We start from the raw sequence: 22,143 nt of genomic DNA, 5'->3' as shown, positions 1-22,143 counted from the left end.
CCTGATTTATATTCATGCTCAGCATTACTAAAGAACCTCATTCAGTTTCATCTCAATCATGCATTAGACAGCAAAGTAGGAATGCAGCAGTTTAAATCAAAATAAAGCAACTGGGAAACAAGACATAAAATACTACCATTAAATGCAGATGTCTCTGACAGCGCTCCTTTCCCTTTTCTGAATCACCAACTATAAAATAAATGTAAATCAATGATCAATATCTCTGCACATACCTGCTAATGTTAATGTGTACCTGTTGTTTTGCAGTTCCTCAGCTGCAAAGCTTCTCACTCGTCCCAACAGAAGTGAGTGACGGGCATGCAAGAAGTGCAGAAAGTACCAGAAAGAGAGAGAACAAAAAACACACACACACCCCTGCTACACACAAGCATGCATGCACATGCATATAAACACTAAAAAAAGAAAAGTTAGACTCTCGCATTTACACACTCAGCATTGAGCCTTCCCTCCGTCATTATGGAGGCCCGGTGGTCAGCAGTGTGGTTTGGGTTTGAGGCGAAGCTCCAGGTTTCATCTGTTTTAGCCACTGTTTGGTGTGTTTGTGTGTGTGTTTTCTTTTCCTAAATCCTCCAGATATGAGCTCATCAGTAGATTTTAGCAGCCTGTGCTTGTGTTCTGCTGTAGGAGAAGAAGGAAATAGAGGAAGAAAACAACTGTAGGCAATAAGTAATAAGGAGTCATGTGTAAAACATATGGAAGAACAGGCCTTCAAAGCACAGGCCCAAGAGCACAAAGGATCAGAGGTCAGTGGTGATGGTTAATATTCTCACTCACAAGCCAATCAAACAGTCAAAGAGACAAAACATCAACAGGCACATACAAAATCAAAAAGTAAAGAAACAAAACAAAAGAAAGATGCAAAACCAAGACAAACAGGAGCAAAAATGACTGCAAAGAAACTGAAAGCTACCAACTGCAAAAAGAGACAAAATGACAAGAAAGAGACGCAAACTACAAAAACATATTAACATAAATACACATCAAACAACTACAGAAAGGTTTCAAAATGACAAGAAAGCAATGAAAAAGACAAAATTCACACAAACACGTGGAAAATGAAAGCAAATAGTAAAAGATGTGTTGTTCTGTATCCTTCTGAGGGCTGTTTTCCAGAAAATAGAATACAAAAGCGTCACAAGAAGAAATACAGATGTTTTCTGCCGAAACGTGAACACTGTAAACCGAACAACAAGAAAATAAAGGTTCTAGAAAAAATTACATTTATCCTCGAAGGTGATTGGCTGGTACATACGTCCGACACGTCCCTCTCCGCGCGCCTCGGTTGCTAAGTAACAGCTGCTATGCTCTCCGGTCGTCGCTAAGCGGAAGCTAGCTCAATGCTAGCTAGATCGAGATTTTAGGAAACGCGGAGCCGCGAGCGGTTTGTGTTTGATGGGAGCGCAGGTCTGAAGCAATGGCAGCTATAAAGGACGGAGAGTACACGGCTACGATCTACGGACTGGTGAGAACACAGTCCTTTAGTCAGCGTCTGAGCTTATAGTGTGGAGCTAGCAGCTGCGCAGCACGAACCAAACTCCATTCACAAATTTTTCATCTTAGTGTCTCATCTTTAATAATGGGACATGCCTCAAGACGAATTGCTTTCCCGGAACTGTGTTGTACTTCTCGTAAAATCGGCATACATTTTCATGAAACAAAGACTGAAAGAAATTTTATAAGATGTAATAAACTTCTGTAGGTTTGTGACGTCCTCGGTGCTGCAGTACATATAGCTTAAAGCGAGTGATAATTAATCCACGTATTTTAAAATTTTCTCAGTATATTTGTGTCTTTCTTTAGATTAAAGATGGTCAGTATGTGGAGGCCATTCACATCCTGAACGGCCAGCTGCAAAAACACACGAAGGTAAGTCTGTCAGTCTTTGGGGAAAATACACACAGTATACACACAGTATACACACAGTATACACACAGTATTTTAGGATGTCTCCAACTCTGGATTTCAGGGTAAACACCCCTCAAATGCCTATGCAACACCCCCAGTAAAAGACTGAAAGAAACAGGAATAACTGAGAAAAAAACATCATAAAATTTCTCAGTAAAGGGAGGGTCACTTACACTGCCAAAATATGAACACACACACACACAGTGTTGTGATCTCAATCGACAGCAGTACAGCATTCTCTCCTCTCCTCCATGCAGACGGTTTTATAACCAGTGAGGTGCCAGAAGGAAACAATATGAGGAGGTCCTATTTTAGAATGACTTTCCTCAAAAGTATAAAGTTTGAAACCAAGCACATCACATGACACATTTGTTGAGTTATTAACCTGTTAACTCACTGACATTTATATGTGACCACTCAAAGCTTTTTACACCACAGGCCACAGTTACCCTTTTTTGTGTGATGTCTCATTACTGGCAGCCAAGTTTCTCTGCACACTGATGGATTTGCCCTGTTTCAGGTTTTTAGTCACATTTCTACACAAAAATCAATCCGTAGGGAAAAGTTCAGAGACTACTCTGTGGCTTTTCTCAGCAGTGCGCACAGAGCTCTGAAACATTACAGCTTGACTGACAGCCCTGAAAAGGTGAAGTGGAAGAAGATGGATGGATGGATTTAGGATGTTTTTCTGGTGTTGGGGGCTATTGCATACCATATTGAAATATCTGTCCAAATACAGCAATTAATGGGGCTCATTTTTTTAACAGAAGGCTTCTTCCTTGGATCAAAAACACATTAATTCTCCTTCAGCTGCCTCTCATTGATCTGATTTGCCATTCTCTGTCCAAAGGGAAGCAGATGTATAAAACCTGTGCTTACACAGGTACCTGTATAACTACTTTGGGCAGTAGATTACTCACTCCTTCATCAGATTCACTCACTTTTGCCCTGCTAATTTGCGCTGCTCTCAGTAGATTGCATTGGTCATGACTGACATGAACTGGCTGCATCTTTCTTTCACATCAGTGCATTTTTGCACATTGCAGCCTTGCTTAGTAAATCTGGCCCACTGTCTGTTGCGATACATCATTTTGTAATTGTTCTGTCTTCATTTTTATTTAATGATATCTTAAAAAGCAGTTAAAACCTTAAAATGGAGCAGCAGACATCCTCAGGTTTCCACAGGTGTGCCTCAGTTGGTCACTCTCTCTACCTTTCACCTGTGTCTCAGTCCAGGGCGGCGCTGTCTCTGCTCGGTTTCTGCTATTATCACATCCAGGACTTCGCCAACGCTGCGGAGTGCTACGAGCAGCTCACACAGCTGCACCCAGAGGTGGAGGAGTATAAACTGTACTACGCCCAGTCCCTGTACAAAGCTGGTGCTTATCCCGAGGCCACCAAGGCTTCGTTTGCACTGGACAACCACGGCAGCCACACCAAGGTACAGCAGACACACACACACACACACTGCTGGGTTTAGTGTGTGTGTGTGTTTTAAATATATAAACAAGGAGTTGGAAGTGTTGTGGTCCAGGTGTTCCAGCATTGCTTCAAATTTGGCAGTTCACGAACGATTCCACTTTATTTGTACAGAATTTTTTACACCATCTGTTCCACGATCTCCATCACGGGGAGCATTTGTTCACCAGATGTGTTCTAACAAATGCATATGGCCCATAAATGCACAACAAATGAACTAAGGCAAACAAAAATGTTTATAACTCAGCAACAATGGCTGGAAAGTTACAACAAGGCAGCCGATGCCTCAGTTTTAACCCTCTGAACACCAAAGCTGGGCATCGGGGTGGAAAGGTGTCATTTCTTTACAAAAAAATCACAAATTATAGCATTTATCACAGTCTTCTAATCGAGAGGAAATGACATAACAGAAGTAATAATGTGACATTTCATCAAAATGAATTTATTCAACATGTCACTTTTAAAATTTTGGCAAAAATAAACCATTTGCACCTGTAAAAAATACATTATAAATAAAATTCTCCAGCTCAGCTGAGAAGCTGAGGCTGAGTCCGCTGGAAGCAGTGGTCACGTGACTCTTTGGTCCCCTCAGGTGGGGGTTTGTTTGTTTGTTGCACTGAATCTTAAAAAGTTTTTAAATTCTCACACATGCTCCTAAATACACTTTACAGGCAGAGAAACGTCAAGACTAAATTAAAAGACAAATGGCAAACTTGTGAGAAAATAATTAAAATTTGTGAAAAACTTTGAAAATTTCTAAGAAAAAAACCTGTAAAATTTAGGGGAAAAAAAGGAAACCTTGTGAGAAAAAGAGTGGCACATTTATGATTTTTTTAAAAAATGGCAAGTTTACTCATATTTATGTTCTCTGCTCATAAACTTCCCATTTTTTCTTGTAAAGTTAAAAATCTATTTTGTAAAGTTCAAACTTTTTCCTGCCCCACCCCATAAATTATTTTTACTGTGACGACCCCCCTGTCGTGCCTTCCTTTCCGCCTGTCTGTGTGGCAGCTCAGTGTGCAGGTACAGCCTGTTTATGATCAGCAGCACACCAACGCTCCATAAAAGCCCTCGGAGCTCAGCTGCTGGGCGGCTTCCCTCTCTGAGACACCTGCTTGGATTTTGGTGGCTCCTTGGTTTGTTCTCTAAACAACACTGAACACACCATCTATTCACACCGCTGACAGTCCTGAGCTCACACCTCATGCTTCTGTTTCGTGCTCCTTTCATTAAAACACTTTTCTAATTCCCATTTATCTGCTTGGAGTTCAGAGGATGAGGGAAGTTTTGGAGAAAGTGTTTTAATGTGGGAAAACCGGCTCGTGAAAATTGTTATAGATGACAGTTTGGATTACAAATGACACTTTGCACTGGTTCTTAGTTTTATTTTATTTGTTTTGCCCCATATTAAAGTAAGCACTTGGCCGCCGTTGCCGTGTCCCTGTTTTACCCTCGGTTTATTGTCTCTGGCACAGATGGTCAAGCTGCAGGCCAGCATCAAATATTGTGAGGAAGACTACTCCGCTGCCAAGGTGACGAGCTCTAACACGTCATCTGTTAACACATACACATGATGCCATTTCTGTTCAATATAGCAGCAGATTAATCCTTATTATCTGCAGCCAAACACGCCTTCATTAACATAAATTTCTGCCATGTTTCTGAAGTCGCTGTTGGAGCAGCTGCCGCCGGACGACCCGGACTACGTCTACAATATGGGCTGTTTGCTTTACCAGGAGGGCAAGTACGAAGAAGCCTGCAAGAAGTTCATGTCTGCCATGCAAGTGCTGGGATATATGCCAGGTGATCAGTTAAAAACTCCTGTTTTTGCTGTGTCTCCATATAAAAGCGATCTTGAACCAAACAGTTCCTCGTGCGCACAAACAAGAAGCTAGTCCTCCGTTTTTTTTATAGTCGGTGGCGTCGGGAGAATCCACAGTCTGTGGGAGAATCCACAGTCTGTGGGCCCTCGTGAATCAGTGTCAAGAGACGTTTTTCCTGAAGTAGAAATCTTTTCAACTCACATGCACACAAAATACACAAAATTCTACATGTTTCCTACACATAAGCTTTACCTGAGTGGGCTGCTCAGGTATATTTTGCATTTTGCACAATATTATTGATTTGTTGGTGGTCACTTCCAGCCAGCTAGACCAGCCCTTCCTCTCTGGTGTTACTGTGCCAGTGGGCTGAGTCCAGGGACAGTATAAAAGATGGGCGTGGTTCCTGGGTCTGAAAAGTGAACTCAGAAATACCTTTAAATTGAATTCTTTTTAATGGCCACCAGGGGGCGATGTGTGGTAAGGACCTGAGGTTAAAAGCTTTCCAGTCCTATAGAAGTTCATGGAAAAATCACCCTCGCTCTGTGACCTCAGCACGTTCCTGATGACTTTATGGGTTTAGTCACCAGTTTGGTACTTTGTGAGTGGTTGGAGTCAGAAAGTAGAATTATCTGTTATATTCTCATTGGCTAACCATTTGTCAGTTGCAAGTGGTTAGCCAATGAGCATGTGATCTCAGAGTCAGATCCACCCCTTGCTTGTGTTTCAAAACACCAAGATGGCGAAACTTTCATCTCGAGACTTCTTAACAGGACACCCACTAACCAGTGGGTGGCGTCGTGGAGGCTGCGCCCATCTTTTCTGCTGTCTATGGCTGAGCCCCAGAGAGTCTCTGTCTCCACCTCAGCTGGTGACATTAGTCTCAGTTCTTCTCTGGAGAGTCACAGGGAGATGGTTCCCTGTGCTGCACAGGGCTGTAGAGCAGAACAAGAACTATCACAGACGGGACGGTTCAGGACGGTGGAGATGGACTGAGGTCGATGTCAGACAGAATTATTCCTTCATTTCTAGTCCTCTGGACCCCAAAATAGTAAAAATAGCAAATTTTCACATATTTTGCTTTGCTGCAACAAAATTATTGAGTAACTTTTACCCGGTCCTCCTCTAATCCTTTTGTCACCATTGATACATTTTTTGTACCCCTATTTGCCCCAGACATCAATTATATGGATCTCTCTTTTTTGTACATACATTTATTATAAGGAAACTGTATGATATCTTTTTCTGCGTCCTTCTATGAACTTTCTCATGAGTGTTAATATATTCAGTAAAAATAGACTGACTGTGTTTGATTCTCTATAGGGTCCCCCCTTTTTTTTAAAAAATTTTGACAGATAAAGTTGTGAAACTGAATATTTTTCCGATAAACTGAAAACACTCAGATTCTTCTGGATGGTTTTTATTTCTGCTGAACAAGAAGAACGAGAAACCAGCTTGGATTTGATTCAAATTCATCTTTAATTCAAATTTAAAGAAGAATTGATTTCGGATAAAATCATAAACTCAAAGTTCATCCTGGGTATTTTTTTATTATCCTCCCGCCTGATATAAAGCGGGAGGATTTTGTCATCATACAGACGTCTTTCCGTCTGTGAGGTTTTATTTTTCTAGTCTATAGACTCCAAAACCACCAGGAGTTGAACCGTGAGATTGGGCATCACGTTGCGCAACATGATATTCATGGATGGATGTTTGGTACCGTTTGTACACCTTGGCTGCATTTACCTGAAGTGGAGGGTAAACAACATGGAGGATTTCAGGCCTCCAAATTAGAGATAAAATAGTTTTCTGAAGGGTTTTCTGTTATGAAATTTGTGCTGTAATGTTATCCAGACTTCTAAATTTGTTTTATACTTTCATTAATAGCAGGAGGATATCCTGATTGGTGATGAGTCTTGTTTGTGCTTCTTTTCCCTTGTGTTTCAGCGTTGTCCTACAACATTGCCCTGACGTACTACAGCCTGAAGAACCACAGTCAGGCCCTCAAGTATATCGAGGAGATCATCGACCGTGGAATCAGGGAGCATCCAGGTAAAAATACCTCTCATTATCTGCTCTTTTAGATTTTTATTGGTTTTAGGTCGTTTTCTTTTGAGCAGTAAGTTTTATTTTTGTTCATCTTTTTTTCTTTGTGTCAGAGCTGAGCATCGGCATGACGACCGAAGGCATCGACATCCACAGCGTTGGCAACACGCTGGTCCTGCATCAGTCAGCCCTGATCGAAGCCTTCAACCTCAAAGCTGCCATCGAGTACGAGCTGAAGAAGTGTAAGAACCTCAGTCTGTCTGCAACACGTCACGTAGGGAGGCAGCGAGGCGACAGGCGAGCTCTGCGTGATCTCAGAACTGCAGCCAGCGCTCAGATACAGCAAACACACAACAGCTGAGAAACCTCAGGAAGCTGCCCGTGCTTTTTTCTGTAGGCCACAGTTAACCCTAGAGGTCTGTAAAACTCGTGGTTTCACGTGTCAGTAATTTTTGCTGTCTGTTGTGACGTGTGGGGTATTATTTTAAGCAAAATCCTGCAAAATTCAAATTGTCAGATAAGAATCCCGTCAGTGTAGATGGTCTGCATCTTTTCCAGTCCTTTAACTTTTTACCTGAAAGAACATGTTGGGACTGCTTGTGCGTTTACCTGGGTTATTGTTACTCAGCTGCAGGTTCAGTGATTTCTGTCCTAAACCGGGTCACTGCCGCAGAACTTTCCCCCGTTAGTACGAGGAACAGAAACCGAGAGAAACAGATGAAAATCAGCTGCGAGAGCACTTGTAAAGCTTCCTTTTATCTTCAAAAGCAGGGTAGTCCTCCTTTCTTTCACCGTCCTCTGACACATTATCAGACCAAAGCTTTCAAGAAAAGTGATCAGAGGACGACATGCAGGAAGGAAGCCCACATCAAACGGCCGGCTCTGTCAGAAGGACGCAGAGCTGCATCACCTGCTGCATGAAACAGATGGAAGGATGAGGCGCTGCACCCAGGCTGCAGATACGGAGCTAAGAAACATTTTTAGGGGGCATCCTGAGCACGTTTTGGTTATTGAACGTTTCTCATTAATCTCATCGTCACCGTTGGTTTGGCTGTGGTTTGATCTCAGGCACATGCTAAACACTTCGAGTTTAAAGATATTTAAACCCGACCCTTAGATGGTTCTCTGAAGGTTCAGGACGCTTAAAAAAATATTCCAGTACAGTCCACTGTTTAATTATTCTTTCATCCCACATTTCCTCTCCACCAGCTGTCTGCTAACGCTCTGAGGTCTGAGGCATCATCTGTGACGGTCCTAACCCTAATCCTATTCCTAATCCTCACTCTGTCCAATGAAAAAATGTAATTTTTGTTCTTTTAAAATTGCTTTTCCCAGCTTTGGAAATCAGGACAGAAAAATTACTCCGACACACATCAAAGACTATATATTTTCCAGAATATTAGCATCATCACCAGCGAGGACTCAGACCTCACGGGATTAAAAGTAAAAGAACTTCATGACGTAGCAGTAGTTGGCTTTCCTAGATTTCCAGATGAATCCGCGCACTCTGCTGAGTTTTGGCATCCTGCCCTGAAAGTTTAGTTTGCGCAGCACCCTCAGCCTTTCAAGGTGATTGCACAGGTCACCTGGTGGGAGGCAACGTGTCTTCAAACAATTTTGGTCCGACTCAGACTGAACGCAGACAGATTGGTGAAGGTTTGCAAATAATTGCTGGCTAATTGCCAACATGCTGCAGTCAGTGTGAGTGTGTGTGCACTGGTTGGCGTCTGGTTCTATTCTCATTAGGTTCTTATGTAAGAGGAAGGTTGCTGAGCGCTTGTGTCATTCTGCAGTTACATCGCTGTCCTGCAGCGACTACGTCACTGTTTGTGGAGGAATTTCTGTTTCATATCTATGACTTATAGGCTGAGCTCTTTCTGTGTATGTAGACAATAACAGACTTGTTGTTTTTGCCAGTTTATCTCAGTTAATCACCATATTATCACAAACAGACTGCATGTAATTGCCAGCCTGACCCCGTTCAGCCTCAGAATGACTCGGTCTTTTTGCCGTTTTATCACCGTCATGATGCAGCAGAGTTGCAGATCTGTTTCCCGTGAACCATTTCAAAGGCTTCGAGATTGCAGGTTCATTGTAATAAATTTGGTCGAGCTGTGGTTTCCAGACACTGTTTTCTCCAGTGTCACTGCAGCATTACTCTAAAAGAAGGCTTTTATTAGGCAACTCAGTGGTGCAGTCCACTTGGGAACAAATTCAAACTGACACCCCAGATGTAGACAGTGGTCTGGAGAGGACCAGTGGAATATCTTTAGTCCAATAAGAAGAAATTCTAACTTTATGTTTTGCAGAAAAACTTTGTTTTGTGGAAAAAGTGGATATATTTCCTGACATGTCTCACATTGTTGCTTCATTAGATACTGACAGTTGAATGACAGGATGGTAGAGAGAGAGAATGAGGATAAAAAAATCAGCTTTACTCATATTTGAGGAACGGACTCAACACATCTGAAAGCAGCTCCACAGGGGGCACCGTCAAATGATGATTATTGACTTTCTTTATGAAGTTGTTGAGAGTCTCTTGTGTTTAGGTTTTCCAGGTGTATAACGTTCCCTCAAAGAGAAATTCCTCAGCAGAAATCCTCTGTGTGCACTAACATGAACTGTTTTCTTCTCTGTTGTGCTCCACGTGGATTCCTGCAGTGAAAACAGCTCAGGAGGCTCTGACAGACATGCCCCCGAGATCAGATGAGGTAAGGACCTGAAACTGTTTGCAGTCACACCTTGGGGGCTCCTTATGGAGGTCCACATAAACATAAATGAATTATTGTTAGGATGAAGACTTCAGGCTGGGTTATAGGCACATAGGGAGAAGGAAGGAAGGAAGTTGATGAATATTGTTGAGAATATGCTGTAGTTGTTTGAATTAAGGCCGCCTGCCTGGGCTCGCCTGTCTGACAGCCTGTGGATAACAGAGATGAATTCAAGATTAGGATGGAGATGTAGGTGTGAAGGCTTACATGGAGGCAATGATGGTATTTTTATTGTCCTAAGATGACTTCATTAAAATTAATGTACAGATGGGACACTGTCCTTGGTCCAGCCTGTCACTGCCACTGAGTCATGGCTTCCCTGTGTGAGAGCAACTAGTGCCCCCTAGTGGAAAAGAATGCAAAGTGCACTGAGTCAGATAACGTCTGTGAAACATGGGCGATTGAAGTGAAGATTTACCCAAATGCTCGCAGTCTCCAGAAGCTGTTCCAACCTGAAAACAGGGCGGGGTTTCTGGGGTTGCTTCACCTGCGTCCAAGGTGCACAGGATCAAGTCTGAAGAGGTTAAAGCTCCAGTAACACTTAAACAGCACAGGTAGTAGAAAAAATACAAAGCATTTTTATTTTATTTTAATTAATGTATTTATATGTTTTTAAGTGGATCTGTGGGGCCAAACTTAAACACCACCCCTCAGTGTCACTTTTCCAGTTCATGACTCTGTAGGATTCGCCCTCATTGGACAGTGGGGGTTCGTCTCCTCTGTCCTCCTGCCTGTGACCTGGAGCTCAATCTCAGACTGCCAGTTTGAAGAAGGTCTCAGTTTCAGGCTGAGGGATTCTGCCTTTTTCATTCCCCAAATTGCACGTCCTCGATTCGTCTCCTCAGTCCCTCCCACCTGAGACGTGAGCGGAGGAGGTGAAGGAGACACACGAGAGTGGAGATGAGACATCCTCAGCTCTGAGCATTGTTTTAAAGTGATGTCAATTAAATATGATGTTTGACACACCATCACCATAAACTGTTTTGTTGTAGCCCAGCTACAGCTGATCTTGGGTGTGATGGTGCTCGGGGGCCACTTTTAATTAAGCTCAGAACATGGAGCATCGTGAACAGAACATTTTTGCTCACACGCAGAAACAGTGACGGGGGGGGGACGTTTGATCATCTTTAAAATCTGAAACAACAATTTAAACAGGTTGTTTAAAGAGTCCTTCCCCCTCCCTGCTTTTTAGCTCCAGCTGTGCCTCTTTTATACGCTGGAGCTAAAAACACTTCTAAAGGATCCACCTCTGCAGCCTCCTCTCTCCTCTGTCCTCCTTTTTAAGAACTGAGGCATCCTTCATCAGATTGATTTCCAGGCAGTAGGATGGAGGAGACGAGGGGGCACAAATTAGAGAAAGACTCTGAACCTCATGGCCGTAGGCCCAGCCCATTCTTGTTGGTGTCTCCTTGGCAGATGTGTGTGTGATTGGTTGTTTTCTATTTTTATCTACAAACTAATTCTGAAAAATCTGAGACCCTGTATTAGCTCACGATACTGAGCAACATGTCTCAAAAACGTTAGGACAGGGTCATGTTTCCCAGGGTGGAGCGTCCCCGTTTAACAACAGTTTGTTTGGGAGAGGAATATTGTCCCATTCCTGTCTGATAGAGGATTCTAGCTGCTCCGCGGTCCTGAGTCGTCTTTGTCTTTTTTTTTTCCCACACAAATGTTCTCAGTTGGTGAGAGCTCTGGATGAGAGCGTATGCTGATCTGAAGTCTGTGTATACCTTTCAGCATTCATTTGACTTCAAGTCAAAAATAGTGCAGTTATTGTGCGCTGGTGCAGTCTTTAAATGAAGTGATATTGCTCGATTTTGTTGTACACTATTACGTACTTTAATACCATAATGTGTGTGTTTTGGCAGGAGCTTGACCCGGTGACGCTCCACAACCAGGCTCTGTTGAACATGGACACGAAACCGTCGGAGGGTTTCGAGAAGCTGGCCTTCCTCCTGCATCAGCCCTCCTTCCCCCCCGTCACCTTTGGAAACCTGCTGCTGCTCTATTGCAAGCATGAGGTGCTCAGCAGAATTTTATCTGCAAACTGCAGCAAAGCATCCCACTGACCTGCTTACACCTCAGCACAGAGATAGCTGTCTCTCTAAGGCTGCACAGGCAATTTTAGCTTTCCCTTGTCCTGCTGATTTTTGCTGAGATTGGTCAACATTTCGCTTTTTTAGGTACTTTTGTCACCTGCTGCACTTAAAGTGGACCTGTTCTGCATTTCTTGATTCTCTGTCATGTATCTGATGCTCCTGTGGTGGATGTTCATATTAAACATGGCCAAAGTTTCTGATAATGAAGTCAGTGCAGGTACAAGTAATCCCTGTGAGCCAAAGGCTGCTTTAAAAATTCAGTTTCAGGTAGTTTTTTTCTACTCTTGGCTCTGTATGATGTCACTGAGAGCAGATTTCCTTACTGTGATCATATTAGGCACACAGCTGGCCCTTTGAAGCTGATGTTTCTGAGAGGCAGCCAATCAGAAGCAAGTTGTCTTAGAAGCAGAGAGCTAAAACAGCTTGTTTCAGACACATTACGGTTTAATAAAAATAAAAAATATGGACATGGAAATAAGCACAGTAAGATCCTTTTTAATATTTCCTGCTGTGGCACAAACTCACTGAAGGCTTTGATTCTGCTGTAGAAACACGGCAAAATGAAGCGTTCTGTATTTAGTGGTATTTGGTCTTTTAGACCGCCTCTTGCTGTAGTCCAGCAAACCTCTGACACCTCATCAGGTGTCCTTTACGTTACTGTAGAAAATAATTCGCTCTGCTCCAGCAAGGCCTAAAGGCTTCTCACAGCTCAGCTCAGGTACAGGTGACTGATATAAGCTGTTTTCAATGAAGTCCACATGGCTGAACAAACCAGGAATGCAGGAAACATGAAGGAGCAGGAAGCGGGAAAACACAGACAGGAAGACAGGAAGTAACAGTAAACACAAAGAAAAGCAGACACAGTGAAGCATAAAAGTCATGGAAAAATGCCAACAAAAATAAGAATTTAACCAAGAAAACATGTTTGAAATCCTTCATCTCACATATAAGGTCTTGAATAATCCATATCACCCCAACAGAGCACTTCTCTCTCAGACTGCTGGCTTACTTGTGGTTCCTAGGATACTTCAGAGTAGAATGGGAGGCAGAGCCTTCAGCTTTCAGGCCCCTCTTCTGTGGAACCAGCTCCAGGGGCTTTGCCTTACAATATAAAGCACCTTGAGGCAACAGTTGTTGTGATTTGGTGCTATATAATTAAAATTGAATTGAATTGAAACAAGCATCTGCTATTGGACCATTACAGTATGTATAGGACAGATAAGAAAAAACAAAAGAGGTCCAGCTTTAAGCATCGACACACAGATCTGCTGTTCCAGTGTTACAGAGAGTTTTACAAATCATTTCCATATTTTTCTTTTTTTCTCAGTAAATAAAAAGTTTCCTTTCAGTTAGTTTTAATTTGCAGCTGTATAAACTGTAAACAGCTCCTCTCCCTGACGGCGCTCACGCTGACTTCATTATTCTGAGATTTATCGTGCTGTTCTCCATAAACACCACGACGCCTCTCTGTGACATGTCAGCATTTTCCACCAGTGAGCGTCCACGCAGGGAGTAACGCTGTTAGCAAAGGGATTTGGACTCATGCAGTGTGAGTTCTAGTGGAAAGTGCTGAAAAAAAAAACCCCACCAAGAGAGCTGCGAGTCTTTCATTAAAATGTCATTAAAGTCTCTGCTGGATTTTTCACAGTACTTTGACCTGGCAGCTGACATCCTGGCAGAAAACGCCCATCTCACCTACAAGTTCCTCTCCCCGGTGAGCAACGTTCATTCACAAGAGCGGAGCCAAATGGTTTTATTCTAATTAACACATCTTACCTCGTGTCATCTGCACAGTTATTACTAATAATAGTAACAATCTTCATCTGCATAAAAATCACAAAATGTTGCCCTGTTTGAGTTGTTTTTTTCTCTTTTTCAGTACATGTATGAGTTTCTTGATGCCCTGCTGACCTGCCAGACAGCACCAGAGGAGGTATGAAACACCTGACAGCTTATTGCAGCATTAAAAGCAGGACGCTGGGCCATTCCATATAAAACCAGTTGTCCACGTGATATACACCTGAAACTGAAAACACATTTAAGCTCTGTTAGAAACTGCAGTCAAATCAGTTTCTGTTTTTTGTTCAGCATTTTTGTCCTCTCACCAGCTCTGAGCAGTATGATATCGATCATAGTTTGAATAATGACATGCAGCAGTTTAATGAGGGTCCAGCATTGGCACGCTGGATGTTAATTTACTGGAGAAAACTTCCAAAAGTCCATTCTGGGAAACTTTAATGGCTCAAATGGTGCAGGCGGCTGATCGCAGTGTCAGCGTCATTCGCTGGTTTCTGATTTCTGGACTTTGCATTTTAAAGCTTTTTACACACATTTGATACCAGGCTCATCTTCTAGCCACAATTCTTTCTGTGTCAGAATTCATTTTCCAACACGATGGCTCGTATATAATACTTGTGAATTTAGCTTATGGCTGTGAAATGGAGAAATAACCTTAGTGTTCACATGTTCAATATAATAGTTTGTACTTATCGCACCGATCAAACAACTTTACGTCCTGAAGACTGAAGTGTTGCAGCAGCTGGATGTGAGTAAAAGGGACAGCGAAGCAGCAAAGAGCTGCCAACATTTCCGTGATCAGTAAGATCAGGTCCATTATAGATGGATATAAATGATAGCAAAATAAAAGTTGTGTCGACACTCAGGATATTATTCCTCCATCTAATCGGTGTCTTTTCAACTTTGTGAGCAAGATTTTTTTTTTATTAATTAGAAATTAAACAGGTCGGGCGCCCGGGTGGCTCAGTGGTGGAGCAGGCGACCATATACATACGCCATGTTGCGGTACAAGAGGCGCAGGTTTGAGTCCCGGCCCGTTGCCAGTTTGCCTGCGTGTCTTTCCCTGTATCTTTCCCCCATTTCCTGTCTCCCTCTACTGCAGACAAAAGCCGATGTGGCCAAAAACACAAAAAAGAAATGAAACAGGTCATTTCGGCGATGTGGCAGGGTGAGAATTAGCACCTTTACCCTGGGCCATGTTCTGAGCTGGGAAAGGGCAGAATGCTGACTGGGAATGAGTTGCTGCCTCAAATGAGGAAGTTCAGTTTTGTCAGATTGTTGTTCGCAAGTGAGGGGAGAGTTCAGAGAGGAGAGTGACAGATTGGTGGAGTATAGGACGCTGTAGCGTTCTGTTATGGAAAGGAGAAACCGTTTACCTCTCAGTCTGCATTCGTACCCTCACCTACGGCCACGAGCTGTGGGCAGTGACTGAAAAGGATAAGCAGAGGATGGATGGATGGATGGATACTCACTTTGTTGACAGTACTGTAGCCTCCTGAGCTAATCAGCATTCTGTCTGAATGAACCACATATACTGCTGACAGAGACGGTTGGTTGGAAAAGCCCACCTTGATGGTTCACCATCTGATTTAGTTTTTGTATCTTTTACACTTTTCATTATCTGCATTGTTTTTCAGGCCTTCAGGAAGTTTGAAGAGATGAATGGAAAACTGGCAGAGCAGCTACGCAAGCAGACGAAGCAGGTTGTTTACCTCACTGTTCTCTTTCTGTCTTACTGCACACAGCAGTTTCACATTGCCTGTATTTTATTTTGTGAATTTATACATCAAACATTTTTAATCCAAGAGGATGGTTTTTGCTATAGTAGTGGTCAGAAACAGGAGGAGCTGAGTTTGAGGTGGGTTGCAAAGCAGCTTGCAGGATTACAGCTGAGATTGACACTTTCTTGCATTAAAACAAATAAAGGAGCTGAATATGAAGAACATTTTTGTCTGAACTTCCATCTTCTTTAAGCTGCAGGAGACCAGGCTGGCTCGAGATGATGAAGCGCAGAAAAAAGCTCTCCAGGACTACGACCTGATGCAGGAAAAGTGAGGACACACAAGCATAAACACACAAAATCATGTTTCCATTTCCTCAGAGGATGGATGGATGGATGGATGGAGTGAGAGAGCGACTGACAGACAGACAGACACCAATAACAGAGGATTATTTTCTGATTGGCCGGATCCCCTCCCAGGTATATCGTGGTTCTCATGGCCCAGGCCAAAGTCTACTGGAACCGCGACAACTTCCAGATGGTGGAGAAGATTTTCCGCAAGTCGGTGGAGTACTGCAACGATAACGACACCTGGAAGCTGAACGTGGCTCATGTGCTCTTCATGCAGAACAAGTACAAGGAGGCCATCAGCTTCTACGAGCCCATTGTCAAGAAGCACTACAACAACGTGAGTCCTTCGAGGCGGATTATCGCCTGCCTGTTCACCTGTCGGCACCAGCCAGTGACAGTCTGAGGTCAGGGCTGACAGCTGACAGTGTGCCTTTTTGTCCAGGTGGAGCAGTGTAACATACAGGAGTGTCCCTGCAAGTGCAAACCATCGGTAAACAACAAACAGGCCAAACAGCTGTTTGTCTGCAGTGTCTTCACACCTGTGCATGACGCCTGTGTTTAGTGTGATGGTTTGCAGTGTGTCTAAGAAAATCACACTGAAACATGTTAACAGAGTAGACGAACACATAAAAAAAAGTTTGAGTTTTTTATGTGTTCCAGTTCACGTTTAAATTCACGTCAGTGGGCTGATTTCTCCATGTTTTTAAGGCTTCTGGTGCTGACTGAAAATATTTCCTGTAAGATCAGAGGTTGAGCCTCCGGGTCCTGCTGATAAAAACTGTGTGTTTCCTTCTGTAGATCCTGAACGTGAGCGCCGTGGTCCTGGCCAACCTGTGCGTGTCCTACATCATGACGAGCCAAAACGAAGAGGTAACGTTCAAACACGGTGCTGTCAGCTCAGAGCTGTTTCCGCTCGGTTTGTATCCTGAAGAATGCAGTTATAATAAATCCAAAAACTAAAGAACCTTTAAAGCAGACACAGAGCAGCTGTTACACACCAGCTGAGACAGATGAAATAGTTACGCATGCAAAAATATTAAATTATTCCAGTTTAATGTCCCTTCTCTAAACATTATAGAGAAAAATGATGAATAAGCATTTGTATTCTGATTGAATTAATGTCCACTGAGATGTCCTCCCAAAGACAGACTGCACACTGAAAGCTGTTTGGATTCATGTTGTTTGAATAATGTCTGCTGGGCAGAATAAAACTGAAGGATTTCTGTTCACACAGACGCGTGTAAACACTGTCAGGACTCGTTCTGTGTGATGGCCACCATCACTGTTCATTCTCAAACTGCTTGTTTCTTTCTTTTATTTTATTTCTTTCTTATATTTCTGTATTTTTATGGGGGGGGCAATATTGAATCTCCAGACTGATAGTGACGGGAAAGCAAAGAGGCAGATAAATCCAGTGATTCTGGTAGACAGGTAGCTCCAGTCCCCCTCAGTCGCTGCTGTTAGACTCTCGTCATGACTAAAAAGCCCATTATGATAATAATCCTATTATTATAGGACAGTTTGAGAGTAGTGGGAATGGCCCAGGTCAGAATCAAAGCCGGGCCTCTGTAGCAGCCTTGCTGTATATGGGTCACCTGCTCAGTCTGGTAAGTTATACCAGCACCCCCCCAGAAGGCTTTTGATGGTAGTCTTTGTTGTGCTGAGGGTCACTCTAACCAGAACCTGAAGCAGGTGGAGAACAGGTGCAGTACAGCTGCAGCTGTTATTGATTTTTGGGGGATTGATTTTCCTTTTGGGATGTTGGGGGCTGGATTGAGATGGCTGCATTTTGCCCACGTGTGCAGTAAAATGTAGCACTTTCTTCTCTGTGAGGAGAACATCTCTGGGCTAACACGTTCTTTTAACTTGTCTGACTTTGTGGATCTCATCGTGTCATCCTGGTTTAACAGGCTGAAGAGCTGATGAAGAAGATCGAGAAAGAAGAGGAGCAGATCTCCTACGACGACCCGGACAAAAAGGTCTTTCACCTCTGCATCGTCAACCTGGTCATCGGGTGAGTCTGAGGTTACACAGGAAGTGCTTTGGCTGTCTTCTCTAGTTGTAGATGCAGGACTTTGAAGTGCTCACGTACAGTATCTCAGCTGTTTTAAGTACACTGCAACCAGTGATCAAGGCTGGATGGTCCATCAGGTATTTACTGTATTCTTCAGTACTAATTAAAGGGAGTTATGAATTACTTTAGAATCAAAAATTGGTGCTAAGCATTTCATTTTTCATCATTATCAGAGAATTATCAGAAAAAAGTCCTGCCGTCATCATTAACATCATTCTGGTGTTTTCTCTTTCAGGACGCTGTACTGTGCAAAGGGGAACTACGACTTCGGCATCTCTCGTGTCATTAAGAGCCTGGAGCCTTACAACAAGAAGGTCAGTTTGCCACAGTCAGATACAACAGCTCACAGACACCTCTGGCTCACTGCAGTTATGACCGCACGCACCTCTTACCACCCAATTTAATACCCCTGATGTCCAAAAGGCTCCTGATACCTACAGCTAAGGGCTCAAGATCAGTGTTGAAAAGTCAGAGGGACAGTGGGTCACCCTGGTGGGTCACCCACACTGTAGATAAAACAGCTGAGATTTTTGGGTTAGTGTACAGAGTTCTAACCCACTCCAGGAATTTATCACAAAACCAGATTTTTTTAAAGGTTTTAATCAAATAATCACTGCATCATATCAAACCCCTTATAGACATCTACTGATAATATTGCTGCCCCCTCACCGTCATCATGTTCGGCATGCAAATTATTTAGAAATTTCTGACATTACAAAAGGAATCCATGTGTGGGATAAATCCCATCTGATCCAGATGAATGATTGTTTCTACAAGAACCAGTAATCACCTTAGGATCATAATTCAGCAGGGAGTCATCCCTACCTTTACTTTTAATAAAACACAGATGTTGGCTTCAGTGAGGGAGGATGGGAGCAGCTTGTTTTTGAAGGAATCATTAATCATTCTCGGCAAAAAAGAAGCTAAAACATCCTGAAGTGCTTGATGGGCCAAACTCATCCGGGCCGGCTGCGCTTCCACTCGGGAACGCTTTAACGGCTTCTTGGACAGCAGATGCTGGGCCTTCTTCTGCTCTCTCCAACCTCAGTAAGCTTGGGAAGTGTTGGAAGAGCAGCGGTCCCTGTTAGAGCAGAAGAAGGACTGCTGTCTCCAGCTGCAGGACTGAGCCTAACTGATCAGCAGCACCTAAACTTTCAAATTAAAAGTGACGGGCTCGTCCTCGAGTAAATCCGCCCTGGCTGGCATCATTTTTACAGATGGATGAAAAAACTGAAAAGCAAAACTAAAAGAATGAAACTTCTGTGTCATTTAACAACGGAAAGACGTCTTAATACAAGACACAGAGGCAGCAAAATGAACAAAATGCAGGCGTTTAATGGCTGCTGCAAAAAGATACAGTGAGCTTGTGCCTTGTGGCCAGGACCCGACCCTAACCAGGCCCACCTCTCTGTGGCCCACCAGCTGCAGGAGTCCGGTGCTTTAGGCAGCACTCAACGACAGAAGAGAAAACTGGCTTTATGGAATTTTTTTTCATATGTTTAACAGCTGGATCGTCTTAACTTCCATGTCCAATAACACAGATTTTTATATGAAAATGAAATAAAGGAGGGTTTATATCCTTAAACGGTTAAAGACGGGAGAGAAAATGAGGCTCTTGTATGTATAATTTTAGATTGAGAGATTTTTGAATGATGACATGCACATGCATGGTTTTCTAAGTCTGATCAATAGAACTCCTATGAACGTTTCTTCCTACGTGGATTAATTTTACTCATAAATCTGCAGTTTTGATGCATCTGATTCCAGTTACAGCTTGTTTGGACACTAATGATGATGATCCCACCGGCAGTGTTTGGATTTTATGTCCAAAGATTGAAATAGCTGAAAAACAAATACAGGCCTGATTATTTTCAACCCAAATCAGCTGCATGAGCCCTGCAAGAGTCCAGCACCTTCTCCGGGGCCGAGCTGCTCTTTTGATCCCGTTCAGTCACCGGAGTCCAGCTGCAGCTGAGTCCACTAAAATCCAGCTGGGAACACAAGCTGTCGTCCTGAGTCTTCTCTCTCCTCCCCTCCACAGTGAAAGCAGAGAGTACTTCAGGAATTCGTTCAGGAAACGGTCGTTTCCAGCTTCTCATCCGTGGTTACTTCAAATCATTTCACACAGTTTACGTCCTAAACCGCCGCGACTTCACCTCACAGTGTTCATGAAACAAAACCTGCTGTCAGGAGCTGGTTACATGTTGTTGTTGATCTGTTCTGTTTGTGTGTAGCTGGGGACGGACACGTGGTTCTACGCCAAGCGCTGTTTCCTCTCCCTGCTAGAGAACATGTCCAAACACATGGTCATGCTGAGGGACACCGTGGTACAGGAGTGTATTCAGTTCCTGGAGCACTGTGAGGGTGAGCAGCTGTCACAAACACACTTACAGGACCGCTCCCTGTTTTTTCAGATAACACATCGATGTATAGATTCCAGTTTTTAATTACTGTTAAAGGTTTCGGTGACTGAAATTCTGGGATTTTATCAGGTGTGTGTGTCTGAAGGTTGCACCGGTGCAGTTTCTGGATTCGGCTTGCTAACCAAGCTTGGTAGTGTTAGCTGATAACTTTGTACACCACCCTCTGATTTTTACCATGAGCTTCAAAAAAGATTCCTCCCATTTATTTTCCTTAACACTTTTCATGTGATCTCAATGGAAGCTGAAAGATAAAAGACTTTAATTATAGGCCAGCATCAGCTCCTCTCCTTTCATCAAGGGTGCTCCAGTGTGTCCTCTGCTAAAGGAGGTAACGAAGGAAGCACTGAAGCACCTTTCCTTCCTACTTAGACGATTCTATCACACAGCCATGCTCATACTTTAGTGTTACCTTGCTCATGGGAACCATAGTAAGAGAAACTGACCGCAACCCCACACCAACATGGCAGTGACCAGCATGGTGGCAACGTCCAGAAGTCAGTGAAGGACACAGACTCCTGTTTTGAAAAGAAGCCCGCTGCCCCACATGCTGATATGAGCCATGAAAGTTCACCAGTGAATAAAGAGTGCAGTAAAAAAAAACGTTGTATTGTCCCGGCTTTAACCGATGGGTTTCTTCTCCGCCCTGCAGTGTACGGGAAGGAGGTGCCGGCCATCATCGAGCAGCCTTTGGAGGAGGTCCGCGTTCACATCGGCAAGAACACCGTCACCTACGAGGCTCGACTTCTTAAGGCCCTATTCTACGAAGTGATTGGCTGGAACAAGTGACATCATCACACCGGTGTCACTGCCCGAGTTTTGTCAGTTTGTTCAGTTTCGAAGAAAACAAACCTTGATTTAAAAGACAGTTTGCACACAGTGACGTGTTTTCATGGGAATCGAACCTTCGTGGCTTGTGTCTGGCTGAGGCGAGAGACTTTTGACTGATGGACGTAATCTCAGTGAGCTCCCACAGATCTTACATAATCACATTTATGGACCCGCCGCCCTCTGACCTCAGCTCTGCCCCCGACTCTCACAGCCGGTAATATATCAGAGAAGGTTTGCATTTATCATCACCATGAACACATATCAACAGTTTTCAGCGCAGACGTTAGTTTTATCAGTTGTGTTTATTTCACTGACATAAACATACATGAGAACAGTCCATGCCTTCAGCTCATGCAGATCCTCTGCAGCCAGCGGCTTAAACGTTCCCGCTCGGCTATGTTTGTTGATTAAATACATGTGAAAAGCAAAAATGTGACTTAAAGCAAATAAAGATATTTTTAGAAGTAAATCTCAGGCTCTTCATCTGGAAGACAACATGAGCTGATTCTGATGTTCTTTTTCTTAAAGTAAATGTAAATATGTGTTTTTAAATAGAGATGCTTCAATCAGGGTCTTCAGCTTTATATCATTTAAAGAAAAATCCTGCAGAATCCTCAAATCTCTGAGCAGCCCAGGCTGTACCTGCTGCATCGTCTGCCCTTTTCACGCTGTGGTGTTCACACAGAGGTCATCTCCACCACCCTCCACACACAGCTGATCTCTCATTAACTCGCAGCCACTGTAAAAGTTTCTCCTAAAGCAGCTACAGCAAGAAAACACTTTCGTGGCCTTAAGTTCAGTAATGCACG

At 43.2% G+C, this 22,143-nt stretch overlaps 1 protein-coding gene across 2 annotated transcripts; it reads left to right on the top strand.

The window, feature by feature from the left end:
- Positions 1–1,282: 1,282 nt before the first annotated feature.
- ift70 (intraflagellar transport 70) lies at positions 1,283–21,797 on the top strand. Of its 2 annotated transcripts, none has more exons than XM_030735350.1 (19): positions 1,283–1,483; positions 1,822–1,887; positions 3,158–3,367; positions 4,881–4,937; positions 5,073–5,208; positions 7,173–7,277; positions 7,385–7,513; positions 9,933–9,982; positions 11,911–12,063; positions 13,790–13,855; positions 14,021–14,074; positions 15,576–15,641; positions 15,919–15,989; positions 16,139–16,346; positions 16,808–16,879; positions 17,920–18,023; positions 18,319–18,397; positions 20,318–20,447; positions 21,156–21,797. In XM_030735350.1, the coding sequence occupies exons 1-19, from the start codon at positions 1,436–1,438 to the stop codon at positions 21,290–21,292; spliced, it is 1,941 nt and encodes a 646-aa protein (XP_030591210.1). In that variant the 5' UTR covers positions 1,283–1,435; the 3' UTR covers positions 21,293–21,797. The 2 variants fall into 2 exon arrangements, with proteins under 2 accessions (XP_030591210.1, XP_030591209.1); XM_030735349.1 differs by having other exon boundaries at positions 1,284–1,483; positions 15,913–15,989.
- The last annotated feature ends 346 nt before the right edge of the window (positions 21,798–22,143 follow it).

This window comes from Archocentrus centrarchus, chromosome 8, assembly GCF_007364275.1.
Source record: "Archocentrus centrarchus isolate MPI-CPG fArcCen1 chromosome 8, fArcCen1, whole genome shotgun sequence".
NCBI classification, from domain to species: Eukaryota; Metazoa; Chordata; class Actinopteri; order Cichliformes; family Cichlidae; genus Archocentrus; species Archocentrus centrarchus.
Note: the sequence above shows the minus strand (reverse complement) of the source record. Positions and strands in the feature narration are given on the sequence as shown.

Coding starts and splice junctions, on each gene's coding strand:
- ift70 (XM_030735349.1), top strand. CDS start 1,436: ATGGCAGCTATAAAGGACGGAGAGTACACGGCTACGATCTACGGACTG. Junction 5,209..7,172: donor AGTGCTGGGATATATGCCAG/GTGATCAGTTAA, acceptor CTTGTGTTTCAG/CGTTGTCCTACAACATTGCC. Junction 16,347..16,807: donor TCAAGAAGCACTACAACAAC/GTGAGTCCTTCG, acceptor TTCCTTCTGTAG/ATCCTGAACGTGAGCGCCGT.